The sequence below is a fragment of the Acomys minous genome (assembly GCF_964271855.1).
Source record: "Acomys minous genome assembly, chromosome: 18".
In the NCBI taxonomy this organism is placed as follows: Eukaryota; Metazoa; Chordata; class Mammalia; order Rodentia; family Muridae; genus Acomys; species Acomys minous.
Window position 1 is genome coordinate 2,451,632 of NC_140501.1, and position 16,274 is coordinate 2,467,905.

The following is a 16,274-nucleotide window of genomic DNA, read 5'->3' on the forward strand; positions in this document are numbered from 1 at the left end:
AGTGGGTCAAGGCACTTGTCATCAAGCTTGAAACCGAAACTTGTCGTCCAGCCTTCAATCCCCCAGGACGCAGGTGCTAGAGGAGGAGAGCCTGCTCCCTAAAGCTGCTCTCCAATCTATGTATGCCCGGGCACAGCGTGCCACCAACCCCGGGACTGACTTTTTCCTCCGACTTGAAACTCTGCTCCAGCCCCTCGTCCTGCTGGCCCATCTTTTCCCGAGGCCAACAGAGGCAGGACAGACCCCGCTCTCTGCAGGACCCATGAAGCCCAACTGTCTATCACTTCCCCCGCGCAGCATGACTGACCTCTGTCCTTCCAGCACCACCCACATATGACAGGCCAGACTGCAGTGGGCCAGGGTGACAGCCACCTCTCTGGCCTGCTCTGAACACTGCATGCAGCACGGGGCCTGCTGGGGTCAAGTGAGTGGACTGAGGAGGCCTCTCGCACTCTGCACCTGACGCTGGACTCATCATCCGTGTCCCAACTTCCCTTGCTCGTCCTCTGTCCACAGTCACGATTCGGTCAGTGCCCTCTCCACTCCCTCAGAACCCCGTCCTTGGCACAGCTGTTAGGATTCAGACAATACCAACTACACTCCTGACACCACCACACTTCCAGGCAGACAGCACTATTGCACTTGAAAGTTTTCCTTAACCCGAATTTACATAAAATATCAATATAGTCTTCCCTCCTTCCCTCCCTCCCTCCCTCTCCTTCTCTCTCTGCTTAAAGTTTATTGCTTCAAAACTTTTTAAGACTTAAATCTTTATGGAAAAAAATTTCAAGTTCCATAGATATCAGCAATCCACAAAGTCCAAGGGGCTTTTGAATAGTTCTTTTTAAAATCAGTATCAGAAGAAAAAAAAAATCTCACTTCCCATTTGAAAAAAAAAGCATGCACGCATATGTGAGGCTAACTGATCATAGCTGTGTCAGTCACAGGGTGACAGGAAAAAGGCACCACCATAAAAGGACGTCTGCTCAGCTCTCTTAAAGAAACATGCCCAGCTTAACTAACCTCACTCTGGGCAAACACCGACCGCTGCGACCGACGGAGGCCCTAGCCACCCTCTGATATGTAAGTACCAGACACTCTTTTCCTTAAGTTAAGAAATACTTTGAAAACCTAAGTTTTAAGGTAAAAGTGAAAGAAAGGAATATATTGACTAACTAGCTGTAATAACTGGCTGTTTAGATTTCTTTGGGGTTACTAAGTGACATGGAAATAATGAATGAAACGTTATTTTATGCACTTTTGTGTGAACTCACATACCGTATTTCAGGGCTCTTTACTATAAAGAGAAAGGAACACTAAGATAGAGCGTTCCCTCATTTGGATATACTTTATGTGCAATATAACCAGTTACTCTAAGTTTTTAAAATGCACTCCATTTGACTCCCTGGCAAGCATTTACCCACAGGAAAGTTCTTCTGACAGCTAACTGTTCTCAGGACAGACGGTCCGCGCAAACTTCCTGGGTTAGGGGCTTATCCTCTAATGCATCAGATAAACAGCAGCACTTTCTGCTTCACAGAAATACTTTTTATTAGTTTATCCTCCCGCCAGCAAAGATCAGCCTGAGCTTTGCTATCCAAGAAGAAAAATTATTCTAAAGACCAACTATTGTTAAGTGAGAATAAAATTTGCATTATTTGGCTTATATTGTTAGGTGACCAGCAATGCTTTAAAAAGCCTCTACATTTATATTCTAAAAGTTTTTTTTTTAAACATTAAAACAAAGAACTACATGTAGTGATTTATAAAACCTCCATTTCCAGAGTGAGCATGAAGGTTAAGAAAACTAACAAAATATAATCCACGAGAGACTTCCTTTAAAGAGAGTGAGGTTGCAGGTGTGGGGGTTCTCCTGTAAGGGTGTCACCCCGAGCACAGCAGACATTACCAGGTAGGAGAAGGGCCAGAGCTCAGTCCTCAGACCTGGGCTCCACTATTTATGACCTCTTGGCCTCATGCAAGTTGCTTTGGTTGCTTCATTCGTAAAGTGGGAGAGATGTTACTGACTCGCTCTTCTGGCACCACCTCTCCTAGTAAGCGCTGGGACACTGCGGACCACCCCCGCCGCCGGCCAGCCCACACAAGGGTGAACTCTGTGCCTGTCACTTCTGTGCGAGCTGTTTTCTGAGCTTGTCGGAAGGAAGACGTCTACTTTGAGGAATATTCTATGTGAGGGCTCTGGTGTGCTTTCTAGTATCTCTGAGCGCTTTTCTCTGGGGCTAATGGTGCTTTGTGAACTAAAACTGCTAGACACATGGTTCCATAGGCAGCCTCGCCTCGGCCTTGTATGATACGTGGGTGGCTGTGGTAATAAGTCCTTTTATAAGCTTTTGGCGGGCTTCCTAGAGTTAATTAGTGCTGTGATCCGTCATCTAGTAGAGTAAACACTGTGACAACTGAGCTCTCTCCAGGACTTCCAAGCATGCGAGGCATTTACTAGAGAGTTACCGTAAGGTAGCCTACAGCAGCCTATGGTGTAAAAGGGTACATGCGAGGTTGCAAATCTTGACCTGTGGACAGCAATAAATGAAGGTGTTTACAGGTGAGGTACTGGAGGGGAACAGTGTCCTCCTGTCTGTCTCAGGCCGTTTGTACAATCCTGACCATGGTTAGGAGACTAACTCATGCATGCAGAACCCTCTGCATGTTGTGAAGGTCCCGGACTCACAGGGTTCTGACAGCCCCAAGTGGATAGAAAGCATATACTGTTGGATGCCCGCCTGGCCCTAGAAAGGAGTAAAGGGTACATCAGAAGCATAGAGCTGTGCTGGGTCCATCATCCAAAGCATAGAGCTGTGCTGGGTCCATCATCAGAAGCATAGAGCTGTGCTGGGTCCATCATCAGAAGCATAGAGCTGAGCTGGGTCCATCATCAGAAGCATAGAGCTGAGCTGGGTCCATCATCAGAAGCATAGAGCTGTGCTGGGTCCATCATCAGAAGCATAGAGCTGAGCTGGGTCCATCATCAGAAGCATAGAGCTGAGCTGGGTCCATCATCAGAAGCATAGAGCTGTGCTGGGTCCATCATCAGAAGCATAGAGCTGTGCTGGGTCCATCATCAGAAGCATAGAGCTGAGCTGGGTCCATCATCAGAAGCATAGAGCTGAGCTGGGTCCATCATCAGAAGCATAGAGCTGTGCTGGGTCCATCATCAGAAGCATAGAGCTGAGCTGGGTCCATCATCAGAAGCATAGAGCTGAGCTGGGTCCATCATCAGAAGCATAGAGCTGTGCTGGGTCCATCATCAGAAGCATAGAGCTGAGCTGGGTCCATCATCAGAAGCATAGAGCTGAGCTGGGTCCATCATCAGAAGCATAGAGCTGAGCTGGGTCCATCATCAGAAGCATAGAGCTGAGCTGGGTCCATCATCAGAAGCATAGAGCTGAGCTGGGTCCATCATCAGAAGCATAGAGCTGTGCTGGGTCCATCATCAGAAGCATAGAGCTGAGCTGGGTCCATCATCAGAAGCATAGAGCTGAGCTGGGTCCATCATCAGAAGCATAGAGCTGTGCTGGGTCCATCATCAGAAGCATAGAGCTGTGCTGGGTCCATCATCAGAAGCATAGAGCTGAGCTGGGTCCATCATCAGAAGCATAGAGCTGAGCTGGGTCCATCATCAGAAGCATGGAGCTGAGCTGGGTCCATCATCAGAAGCATAGAGCTGAGCTGGGTCCATCATCAGAAGCATAGAGCTGAGCTGGGTCCATCATCAGAAGCATAGAGCTGTGCTGGGTCCATCATCAGAAGCATAGAGCTGAGCTGGGTCCATCATCAGAAGCATGGAGCTGAGCTGGGTCCATCATCAGAAGCATAGAGCTGAGCTGGGTCCATCATCAGAAGCATAGAGCTGAGCTGGGTCCATCATCAGAAGCATAGAGCTGAGCTGGGTCCATCATCAGAAGCATAGAGCTGAGCTGGGTCCATCATCAGAAGCATAGAGCTGAGCTGGGTCCATCATCAGAAGCATAGAGCTGAGCTGGGTCCATCATCAGAAGCATAGAGCTGAGCTGGGTCCATCATCAGAAGCATAGAGCTGAGCTGGGTCCATCATCAGAAGCATAGAGCTGTGCTGGGTCCATCATCAGAAGCATAGAGCTGAGCTGGGTCCATCATCAGAAGCATAGAGCTGAGCTGGGTCCATCATCAGAAGCATAGAGCTGAGCTGGGTCCATCATCAGAAGCATAGAGCTGAGCTGGGTCCATCATCAGAAGCATAGAGCTGAGCTGGGTCCATCATCAGAAGCATAGAGCTGTGCTGGGTCCATCATCAGAAGCATAGAGCTGAGCTGGGTCCATCATCAGAAGCATAGAGCTGAGCTGGGTCCATCATCAGAAGCATAGAGCTGAGCTGGGTCCATCATCAGAAGCATAGAGCTGTGCTGGGTCCATCATCAGAAGCATAGAGCTGAGCTGGGTCCATCATCAGAAGCATAGAGCTGAGCTGGGTCCATCATCAGAAGCATAGAGCTGAGCTGGGTCCATCATCAGAAGCATAGAGCTGTGCTGGGTCCATCATCAGAAGCATAGAGCTGAGCTGGGTCCATCATCAGAAGCATGGAGCTGAGCTGGGTCCATCATCAGAAGCATAGAGCTGTGCTGGGTCCATCATCAGAAGCATAGAGCTGTGCTGGGTCCATCATAATACGTCCTGTCCTGGATGTGACTAAGTTTAAACTCAGCAGCTCCAGCTGTGACCTGAGCCGCTTGGGCTTCAGTGAGGGCCACAGTCATTGGGTTCTCTTTTGACAGAGACCTCTCCAGCAGGATAGTGAGCTGAGATTTGAGCAAACTCTTCGATTTTGGGGGGTGTAAGAACTGCCGTTACACATCCCCACTCTCAGAATTTCACAAGTGGGACACAAAACCACAACCTCAACAGTGCTCTGCCTTCCTGGGGTGAAGTGGGCAGTGTGGGGGTGAGGGGTCAGAGGTCAGGAAGCTCTCTCCTGCAGGAAGCTGCTTTCCAACTTTTTAATGAAAAGCAGTTAAGGATGCGGGGTATGGAGGGAGGAGCGTGGGGCACGGGTCTGACAGGAAATGCCCTGAGAGAAGCGCTGCTCTAGAGCCAGGGCTGGGGACAATGAAGACAGCCTGTGACCCAAGAAGAGAGTCAGACACAGTATAAGGGACATGGTGTGGGGGGGGCACAGGGGGAGGGACACGGGGTGGTGAGCTTTCAGCCCGCCCTTGGTTGCTGGGCACCAGCTGAGGGGCTCTCAAGGGAGAAGGTTGTCACATCACTGCACAGCAGAGAGGAAGAACTGCGGACAGCAGGGTCACAGACCAGCAGAGAGGCAGATAAGGACACGAACATGGGGTGGGGTGGCGCGAGGTGGGCACAGGGTGGAGTTAGGGGCTGGAGGGAAAGACGGTGAACTGGGGAAGGGACTGAGGCCTGATGGTGTGATCTCGATTTCGATCTCGAACCATCCTAGCAAATGACTGAACTCACCCTCAGCTCAGTATAGTCACAAAATGAAGGGGCTTAACTTAGAGGTCCAGCTTGAAGGGTACCGAGCATTCTGTTCTAGAAGCGCTCCACACCCAGAGGAAGGATGTTAGGCACACACTTTCACTTCAAATCCTGCCAAATGCAAACACAGGCCATCTGCCTTCCTTGTGCTGCATGAGTGGGACAGTGGCCTCTTTTTACTCCTCACAGTAACTTATTCATGGCATCATTTTAAAAAGCCACAGAAGGAATAATTCCTGAAAGGTAAAAGAAAACTACCTGGAGCATGTCCAGCCCAGACCTGCAGGACCGTGTTCAACCACACAGCCTCCCAGACACCTGCACTTCCGTCAGGTCTGCACTAAAGCTGGTCCTCACCCAGTGCCCACTTCGAGGCCACGCCTTGCGAGGCCCTGAGGCAGACTGCAGACTTGTGGACACCACTCTGCTGTGTAAAGAGTTCCCTGTACTGCCAGGTCTTCTGCACACTTCCTCAAAGATGGTCAGAAGTGGACTGTGTCACGGGCGCAGCTTCAGTGTCACAGAGCTGACCTTTGTGGCCTCTTGACTCACCACACTTCCAAAAGCCGGAGAAAGTGGGCTCCCTTCAAACAGGCTAACCGCGGTCACCTATCAACTTAGTCTGTTCAACTTGGGGGAGGGGACATGAAACAACGCGACAACAGACACAGCTGTCAATCAGGATTCAAAGATGATCGCATGGGAAAATAGCCTCTTAGAACAGTGTCTGAACTAGATCACCGTGGCACGTCCTGCCTGATTATCCACAGCACATGGGAAGGGACAATCAGACAAATGGAATCAGGCACTCCTTTGGGAAGCTGGACCTAACACTTGCCACTTGCCCATTGTATAGGCAAACTGCACAGGCAGCAGCTGTTGGTCAACTAAAGGCGCTGGGAGCAAACGCTGACCTAGTGCTGCAGGTGTTGACACTGGGCTAAACGCAGATATCCCTGTTTAGACAAAAACAAAGCAGCCTTGTCCACACCCCTGACAAATGCATAAGCAGCCAGCTAATCCCAGCAAGAGCAGGGAAGACTCCTCCTTCCCAGGAGCATGCTTGTTCAAGGGTACTGAAGCAGCTGTGGGTACTGGCCTGAGACATCTGTGCAGACCTCTGTCCCCTCAGGGATCAGATCCCCAATAGTCCCGTGTCCTTGGCCTTAGTGCTCCCCTTCCCTTTCCACACATTTTATTCCCCTCACATTTCCCCACCACCATATCTTTCCTCAAGAATGAGGCTAAAGTATGCCAACAGAAACTGAGGAAGAACTGCATCCCTTGTAACTCGACAGCACACCCACGGCTCCTATCTGGTTCTCCATGCCTTTTGTGGCTCCTCTGGTTGTTTTTCAAGGCCTAAGTTCCTTTTTGGCGCACACAAGGAAAGTCACTCCTCCGAGTAAAGCCGGCCTCAGTCCAACCTGACCCTGAGTCATACTTGACCAGCTCAAAACATTGTTAAAACTGCATGGAACAAAGTCCTCCCTTTTTATTTATGGGGCCAACAGTTGTCAGGATAAATATTAGAGCTAATGGTAACACTTCAAAAATCCCCAAAGCCCAAAGCTACTGTACAAGTGTGAACCAAGTCTCTGACTGTGGTGAAGGTTTTGCTGTTTGTCATGGTGAATCCTAAGAAAAAGCACTCTAATTATCCAAGCAAACGGTTAGGCTAGGAGAAGTCTATGCAGCCTTAAAACTCACAAAAGCTTTCTTGTTGCTTCTGAGGGCAAATGCGTCCTGAATACAAACTGTACATCAGAGCACAGGCAACTTTCTTAAATACTAATAAATGAGTTTTATGGGGACTCCCCCTGCCCCTTTTTTTGTGGCTAGGAAAAAAAAAAAACTGCCACTTCATATCAACATGTCTAGTTATCCAAAAATGAAATGATAACAAAGCTAAACCTCCCACATTACACTACAGAGACAGAAAAGAACATAACACCGACAAGATGGCTTCCAGGGTCTGTCCTCGGGAGGAGCCGGGGCTGGGAGGCAGGACACACACTTTCATACTTCTTCGTGTCTTTAGTCTATACATGCTAGATCCAGGGAACGCAGAAGTGATGCCTTTTTCCTGTTAGAGGCTCTAGAATGGAAGGACAGATATGCGTGTCAGGAAAGCCCTGTTCCTCATGATGGTCAACCTTGAAGAAAAATTCTATTTCCTGCACCCAGTTACTGTCTACGACTTTGGGGAAAGATGTCAGCATCTTTACTCCTGCTTCTTACTATGTGAAATGTGGAGTCAGGTATATAATTTCATCAAAAGCATTGTACTGAAACTATAATTCTTATAAAAGTGTTCTAAAGGAAACAGATTTAGGACACACTCCGTGGGGCTTTCCCCTATATAGTATAGTGACATATTACAGTGCTCTCAGGTTTAACTCAGGCGCACACACAGGTATGTGTGTGTTTACATACATATTCTAAACATGTCAAAAGCTGCTGCCTAAGAATGGTTAAAATGAAAATAAAGTACATTAAAATGTAAGTTACAGTTGAATGGCTAAAAGGTGAATTTGAGATCAATCCAGGCACATTGACTACCACAGCACGCAGGACGCTGGCACACACTAGGAGCGCACATGTTCCCCACACGGCAATCTCTCCTTCAGTTCTAGGCCTTCTGATTTAAGAAAGGCATCACTTCTGCGTTCCCAGGATCCAACATATGTAGACTAAAGACACGGAAAGTACTATTCACCAGAAGTATGAAGCTAACTTAAGCCTCACAGGAGTAACGCAGAAGATGACTAGAGAGGGGAAGCACATCCTAACTCTGAGGGGCTGTGACAAATTGAGATTAGCTGGCCTAAGAACTGGGTATCAGCAGCCAAGGGCACAAAATGATTTTCCTCTTAATACAGAGATGGCAAAGCCTACTAAAACGATAGGGCTGAGAACACAGGAAGACAGGAGCAAGAACTGAAGGCAGTGGCAGGGGCGATTCCCTCGCGGGATCAATCCCGAGGCTGCTAACCATCTCCATCTCTCCGACCTCATCCACATGCCCGCATGCTAAAGTGCTGCCTTTGCCTGGCTCTGGCCCAGCAGTGGGCAGTTAAGATCCCTGCCCAGCCTCGCCTCGGGACCAGCTTCCTCCACTCTCAGGGAGAATGTCCCATCTACCCTGGGGAAGCTGACCACATGTGTCATGCTGTCTGTACTCTGAAACCACAACCTCTCAGTTCTCTAAGAGTGGATGGAGCACCATGGAGAAGGGCAGCCGGTCTTTAACTTCTTAGGCCCATACGCAGTTCTGAGCAGACAGGGCTTAAGGTCGGTGGGCAGAGTACGTGAGTGCACAGATGTGACTAAACAGCGTGACAGCACGCGCTCTGAAGAGTGCCGGGTCACCAGGCGCTTGCAAGAAGAGCTAAGTAACATTCCTTCTTCCAATTAGTGAAATCATTATCTTACTTCAATCAATCCACGTTCTGTTCCAAATTCAGGCTGTATGGACGTAAGTCCCCAGGTCACTCATACAATACTATGCACTGGCATATGTAATATGCAAGCAGGCACCTTTCTGTGGGTGTGGGTGTGCGCAAGCGTGCGCTCTAGTGTGTGTGCTCACTTTCCCTCTCCAGAGAAGCATGTCATGTAATCAGCTTTCATTAGCACAACTTCCTGTCAAGAACTAGTCCTGTGCTGCCACTTTCATGTCCCACAGCATGGCCAAACCATACAATATTCTACCAGCCAATGGTAGAAGGATCTGAGCCACTCACAATTTGATCTTTGTATTGCAGTTAATACTGGGTGGAATACTCTCACATGGGGTGGCTATTTGAAACCACGCCTAGGTTTGGCTGTGCCAGATGCTAAATTACAGCTCATTAGGGTGTGGTGATGCACATTTTTAATCCAGCACTCGGGGAGGCAGAGGCAGGCAGATCTCTGTGAGTTCCAGGCCAGCCTGGTTTACAAAGTGAGTCCAGGACAGCCAAGGCAACACAGGTAAACTTTGTCTCTAAAACAAACAAACAAACAAACCAAAAAAACACAGAGAAGGAAAAAAAAAAAAGACTCACAAAGGTACCATTTGCGAGGTAACAAACACTGCCCCTTCCCTCTCTCATGCTGGGTGACGGCCCTAATCGCTACAGTACGGCTTAGCACGGAGACCCTGCAACTCCTCACGCTGTTTCCCACCGTCATTTAAGATCAGAGTTCATGAACTTGCTTTGAAAAAAAGCAAAAAACAGCAGGTAAGATTTTCAGGGAGAAAATTCTCATAGACGCTAGAGAGATACTTGTCAGAGTTACTGGTGTCGCTCCTCAGTGACAGCCTTGTCTAGAAGCTGCCCTCTCCCTGTGTCTCGCCTCCTGAACACGGCAGAGGAAGGGTCCCCAAACACTTTTAGTCCGTCACGCCACTCCGTTCACTTTCAAGGTGTTCATTCCTGCACAGGCCATGAAGTCCTGTTGTCTTTCTTTACTTTGCTCTTGATTTCCCCCACTTCACAGTTGTGTTTTTACTTATTTCTGGTTTTGCTGGACAAATTCCGTTCTTCCCTGGCTTCTTAAGGGAGCCTCATTCCTTCTTAGTAACGCCCATTTCCCATCTTCCTTTTACTTTGTTTTAAGCATCTTGAAAATTCCCACTGGGCTATCTTCTTTAAGTCAAAGGTTTCTTATAAATAGATTTTTCATTTCTAGATTCATTCTTCATTTATCTCTGGTTTCTAGTTTAGCTGTACTACAGTCAGGCTGTGCGATCTGCTCAATACTGACTCAGGGCGCCTTGCGGCTCCTCTGGTGACCATGGCTGAGTCGGCGACACGCTTGTGTCTTCAGTACACAATCACATGCTGCCCGTTCTGACTGTAGACGTGTTAACTTCTTTTAAACTGTATCAAATTGGGACAACACAAGCACATTTCATCATTATTTTTATATCCTTTGCAGACTTTTTTGGGGGTGGGGGTTGGTAGGGTCTCTGTGTAGCTGTGGCTGCCCTACAACTCACTCTGTAGGCCAGGCTGACCTTGACTAGTCTTAACCTCAGTGGTAAGACTGTGTTCCTATTGGCACAGAGGCAGCCCTGAGCTTCCTGTCTCTCTGGCGCTCTTATTGCAGCCGCCCTGTCTTCAGGACTTGGCTGGGAGGGGCTCCCCACAGCTTTATTCTGAACCTTTCTGAATCACTTTGAATTTCATTTTACTTAAGTAACATACAGCTGGATTTTTTTTTTTAACTCCAAACTGGTGGTGTTCCCTGCAGCAGGTGAGCTCAACCCATTTAATGTGTTGGGACTCACTCCCACCTCTTCCTCTGTGTCGTCTGCTTCCCGTCCTCGTTCTGTCCTTCTGCCTGTCCCGTCCTTTCTGATTTCTCTGAGACAACAAGATGCTTCCCTGCACTTGCTGGGACTCGCTTTAGGTTTCTGTGTGTACAGTGAGCATGCCTCTGTCAACACTGCACACCACGAGTGAGCTCCGGCTCTCAGGCTTGTCGGAGGTGAGCAGAGCCAGTCCAGGCAGCAGAGCAGGCTAGGGCTGGAGGCGGGGGCTCATCATCTTCGATAGAGTTCTTTTCCTTTAAAATACAGCAGCCAGAGATAATCTGAAAATGCTCCTTAACACTCGTGGCTTTTGCGTGACATTTATAAAGACAGTTTATAGAGAAGTGACCTGTTTTTCTTTAAAATATAATCACAGAATTTATTGCTCAGCTTTTCCACTTTTACTGGCATTCACTCTCCTTATATAGAATTTCCTGTCAAAATTTTTAGGTTTTCCATGTAAAGCTTGAAATTTGTCTGAGCATTATTTATGACCGAGAAAAAAGTTAAACAATCCAAACACGCCCTGAGGGAGTAGCTACCTGAATTGTGCGTTAACATACCGGGAGAATGAAGAACAGTGATTCAACACTCTGCAAAACTGTGGAATGGCCATCAAACACCTAATAAAATCCAGACGTTAAAAAAATGTAGCTACACCAGCATGGAGGTTTATTTACTACGACGGTGAGACACAGAACACCACATTACAGCACTCTTACTAGGTTCCTCACACACTGCGCCTCCAATCTAAACTGTCTTGTTTGAAGTAGCTTGCGTCTCTCAGCGCACACACCCCACCAGAGAGCAGAGTGCTGCCCTGAGGCCCTGTAGACTTGGTGTCTTTCCAGTTTGAGACTGAAAGAGTCTCACTGAGATGCCCTCGAACCTGTGACGTCCCTGCCTTGGCCTCCAGGATAGCTGGGTACAGTTATACACCTTACATTTATTTTTGTTTTTTTCCTTTAAAAACATTTAGTTACGAATATTCTTTTTTTTTTTCTTCAATTCTTTTTTCCTTAAGAAAGCTTAACTTTCAGGTCCTACCATGTCCCAAGATTCCCTCTCATAGTTAGGAGGTGAGCTCAGGTCAGACGCTGAGGCCAGCTCGGTTTTCACTACACGTATCACTGATTTCATTTCCTGGCAGCAATACGAGTTTTGGCAGAAAAAAAAAAAAGTTCAACCCAAATTTAAATTAAAAGCCAAGCTCAATGCCTGTCTAACGGTGGGCGGCTTTACGTGATTTTGTTCTTAACCACACAGTGATTCAGAAGAGGGGGTTTCTGTGTGAAGTCAGTGCACTTGACCTATTTAGATGGCTCACCAAAGCCACTGACTGCGAAAGTAAACACAGGCATGTTATTCTTGGTTTACTCCAGTTTAAGCGTACATGCTGAACATGTGGAGGCAGATGTACAAATGGCTGTGCTGCTGGGCTGAGTGGTTTTGGCTAATAGCCCTTCCTTGCTTTCTTCCTAGTGACTCTGACCGCTGCTGGATACAGAGATGGCTAACAATTTTACTACACCACTGGCAACTTCTCAAGGCAATTACTGTGACCTCTATGCCCACCAGGGAACAGCCAGGGTGTTAATGCCGCTGCATTATAGTCTTGTCTTTGTCATTGGTCTGGTCGGAAACCTGTTGGCCTTGGTTGTCATTGTTCAAAACAGAAAGAAGATCAACTCGACCACTCTCTACTCAATGAACCTGGTGATTTCCGACATCCTGTTTACCACGACTTTACCCACCCGGATAGCCTACTATGCCCTGGGTTTTGACTGGAGGATGGGTGATGCCCTGTGCCGGATAACTGCTCTGCTGTTCTACATCAACACGTACGCAGGTGTGAACTTCATGACCTGCTTGAGCATAGACCGCTTCTTTGCCGTGGTGCACCCTCTGCGCTACAACAAGATTAAAAGAATCGAGTACGCAAAGGGCGTCTGCCTGTTCGTCTGGATTCTGGTGCTCGCTCAGACCCTGCCACTGCTCATCAAGCCCATGTCAAAGCGGGAGGCTGACAAGACGACATGCATGGAGTACCCAAACTTTGAAGAGACGCGCTCTCTGCCATGGGTCCTGCTCGGAGCCTGCCTGCTGGGGTACGTGCTGCCCCTCCTCATCATCCTCATCTGCTACTCACAAATCTGTTGCAAGCTCTTCTCGGCTGCAAAGCAGAACCCACTGACGGACAAGTCTGGGGTGAACAAAAAAGCTCTCCACACGATCATCCTCATCATCGCTGTGTTCGTTCTCTGCTTCACGCCCTACCACATCGCCATCATCCAACACATGGTGAAGAAGCTCTGCGCCCCGGGCGGCCTGGACTGCGGCCCCAGGCACTCCTTCCAGGTCTCCCTGCACTTCACCGTGTGCCTGATGAACTTCAACTGCTGCATGGACCCGTTCATATACTTCTTCGCGTGTAAAGGGTACAAGAGAAGGGTCATGAAGATGCTGAGACGTCAAGTGAGTGTATCAATTTCCAGCGCAGTGAGGTCAGCCCCTGAAGAAAATTCCCGAGAAATGACGGAGTCCCAGCTGATGATCCACTCCAAGGCATCCAATGGCAGGTAAAGGGCGCGTGGACTTAGCAGCAAGGCGAGCGCGCCGGGCCCTGCAGAGCCGCTGAGCAGCTCCCAGTCAGGGTTCCAGCCAGCTGCCTGCTCCGGACATGACTTCCCACCGCCTCCCCACCAGCAATGTACTAAGATCCAGACCAGCTCAAGGGAACAACAAAAGCGAGCTCTATTTCATAGATGAAACATAATATATACAGAGCATAAGTAGTCTTGATGTAAAAAGAGACGTCCTGAGATCCTAAGAACCCAATCATTACTATTTCCTGATTTCACTATATATTATCGGTGTAAAAATGTTAATACTGTATTATAAGAAACCTATTTCTTAATTTACGCCTCTTTCAATTTTAGATTTCTATCTCCTTAGAAATATGTTTTTGTTTGTTTGTATTGTTCTGAGACAACTGTTTTAAGGAACATTTTGAGAGACAAAGAACAGGATGTAACAAAAGTATTAATATGCCACTGTCAACTGTCATCAGAAGTTACAACTATATTAACAAACTGTGGACTGAAAAGGAATGGTAGAAATGTTGTTGGTGACAGAGGCAATGAAAGCCTCAAGCTCATCCCTAAACAGCCAGGTTAGCATTTTTGGACTATTACTCTGAAATGTGACAAGGGCCTTCCGAGGCCGTACACGGTGGAAAACACATCCACATGCCACCTTCTTTTTAGAAATAGAAAATATGCACGCCTGCTTTCTTTTCCTTGGGTCTCCAGTGGATTGCTTCACATTGGCAGTGCCTGGTATTTGCACATCTTTAGATTGGGCTGTGAGAAGTGGGGCAGTGAGGGTTACAATTACAACTGTCATACTTGCCTAAATAAATCAGGAAGTAAAACACACAATTTATAAATGATGGTTTTCAGGATGTTTTTTCCTTTTTTAAACTTTTTAAAAAAGTTTTGCCTGCAGTGAGCAGTGCACCATGTGTGAGCAGTGCCTGCAGAGGCCAGAAGAGTGTCAGCTCCCCTGGGACTGGAGTTCCAGACACTGTGAGCCACCATGGAGGTGTTGGAAATTGAACAGGGATCCTCTGAAAGAACACCAGTGTTCTTAACCACTGAACCATCTCTAAAAATCCCTTTTTCTCCTTTGAGACAGAGTCTAGCTATGTCAGTCCAGCTGATCTGGAACTCTCCACATAGACAGGCTAGCCTTAGACTGGTGTGTGGTCCCCCTGCCTCCCTAATGCTGGACTACAGGTGAGTGCCATGTGCTGCTGGGACGCTTCGTAAGATCACACACCTGCTCCTACAGATACCTTAACAAGGCAGCACGGCCTCCCTACACTCTTAAATTGGCCTGTTCAAATCTGCCCAACACCTGGCCCTGAAATCTCCTGTTCAGTAGTCTCTCACTTAGCAATACTATCAAGTCAGGCAACAGGAAGAGATAAAACACTACCCCAAGAGCCATAATTGTTATTGAGGTGTATGCCCTGGAAAGACTTCACTTTAATAAAATGAATCTGTTTTGTCCTTTGTCTTTTGAGACAGAGTCTCATTATACAGCCCAGGCTGGCCTGGAACTCACTATGTACACCAGGCAAGTCTTTAAGGAAGTACCTTCCTCCAGCACACACTTGTAACCCCACACATGGGGGCTGAGGTAGGAGGCCTGTGCTTGGGTTACAGACTTATCACAGCAAGCCCCACTTGATGCCGTGTCAGCCTCCTGAGTGCTGAGATGGCAGGTGTGTGGACCAGGCCCAGCCAGGAAACTAACCTCAATCCTCATTACTGTAACTTTACTGCACACAGAAGGCGCGGATTGTGTCAGCTTCACAGAATGGAAGCACTAAGAGCAAACGGCTGAAGTCTGGGTCGTGACTCCCTTCCCTTACCCATCTATGAGCCTCCCAAATGAGGGCGGGAAGAGCTAAATGCTCCACTTTGTCAGGGTGGCACTAAGTCGCCTAAACCTGATCGCTAGAAAGAAACCACTAGAAGGGCCAGAAAGTCTCCTGACTTTCACAGCCCTTAAAGCAAAGTCGTTCTGTGACCACACTGGAGCACAGATCATCACACACGAGCCAGTGTGCAGCCTCACAACCAATGACAGGGTGCTCACTAGGCCAATTCTGTGATGCTTCAAAGCAGGAAGTGTGTGATGTAACAGTTTACAGGAGTGTAACATACTCTGTCCTGTGGTAAACCTTGAACCCTCCTCCTCCACCTTACCAGAGATAAGTGACTCTGTCTTGTCACTTGTCACCTACAGCAACTAGCCCAGTAGTGACCAGTATGCCTCTCCAGGAATGCTTCTCAGTCCAACTGGCTGTCGACCGTCCATGCCAAGACCTTCAGTGCTCACGTCAACCACCAGGCAATTGTTCACACAAGACCTGGGACACGCCCTCCTCACCCTGTGGGGCACAGGGCAGTGCTGGGTCCCTCTGCAGGCTGTGACACTAAGCACCACCTGAATGTGATGAGAGCTGACACTGGGCAGCAGCTGCCCACAGGCACCTGGGGAATGGGGAGCTGTTCAGCCGCTCCCTCCTGTCTTGTCACCTCAGTTCTCTTTATTGGGCAGTCAGAACCCTGGCTGTCCTGGACTCTCTCTATAGTCCAGGCTGGCTTTCAACTGACAGGCATCCATCTGCCTCTGCCTCCTGAATGCTGGGATTACAGGCATGTGTCACCAAGCCTTGCCTCATTTTTACTTCTAAAAAGAGCATTCAATTAATTTAAAAACTCTCAAAGCTATTAAGTTTAAGGTCAGTTAAATGTGGGGCTGGAGAGATTACTTAGATAAGAGAACTGGCTGCTCTTCCAGAGGACCCAGATTCAATTCCCAGCAACCACATGGTGGCTCACAACTGTCTATATTGACTCTTATTAAATGCACTGACTCTTTTTTTAATTAATTAATTTATTTATT

At 48.0% G+C, this 16,274-nt stretch overlaps 2 protein-coding genes across 3 annotated transcripts in view; one reads left to right on the forward strand and one right to left on the reverse strand.

Moving 5' to 3' along the window:
• The window catches only part of UBAC2 (UBA domain containing 2), a 139,081-nt gene that overhangs the window by 52,670 nt on the left and 70,137 nt on the right, over positions 1-16,274 (reverse strand). The window lies entirely within an intron of this gene.
• GPR183 (G protein-coupled receptor 183) lies at positions 941-14,874 on the forward strand. The gene is made up of 2 exons (XM_084768218.1): positions 941-1,083; positions 12,279-14,874. Exon 2 carries the CDS (start codon positions 12,306-12,308, stop codon positions 13,377-13,379), a length of 1,074 nt encoding a protein of 357 aa, XP_084624344.1. The 5' UTR covers positions 941-1,083; positions 12,279-12,305; the 3' UTR covers positions 13,380-14,874.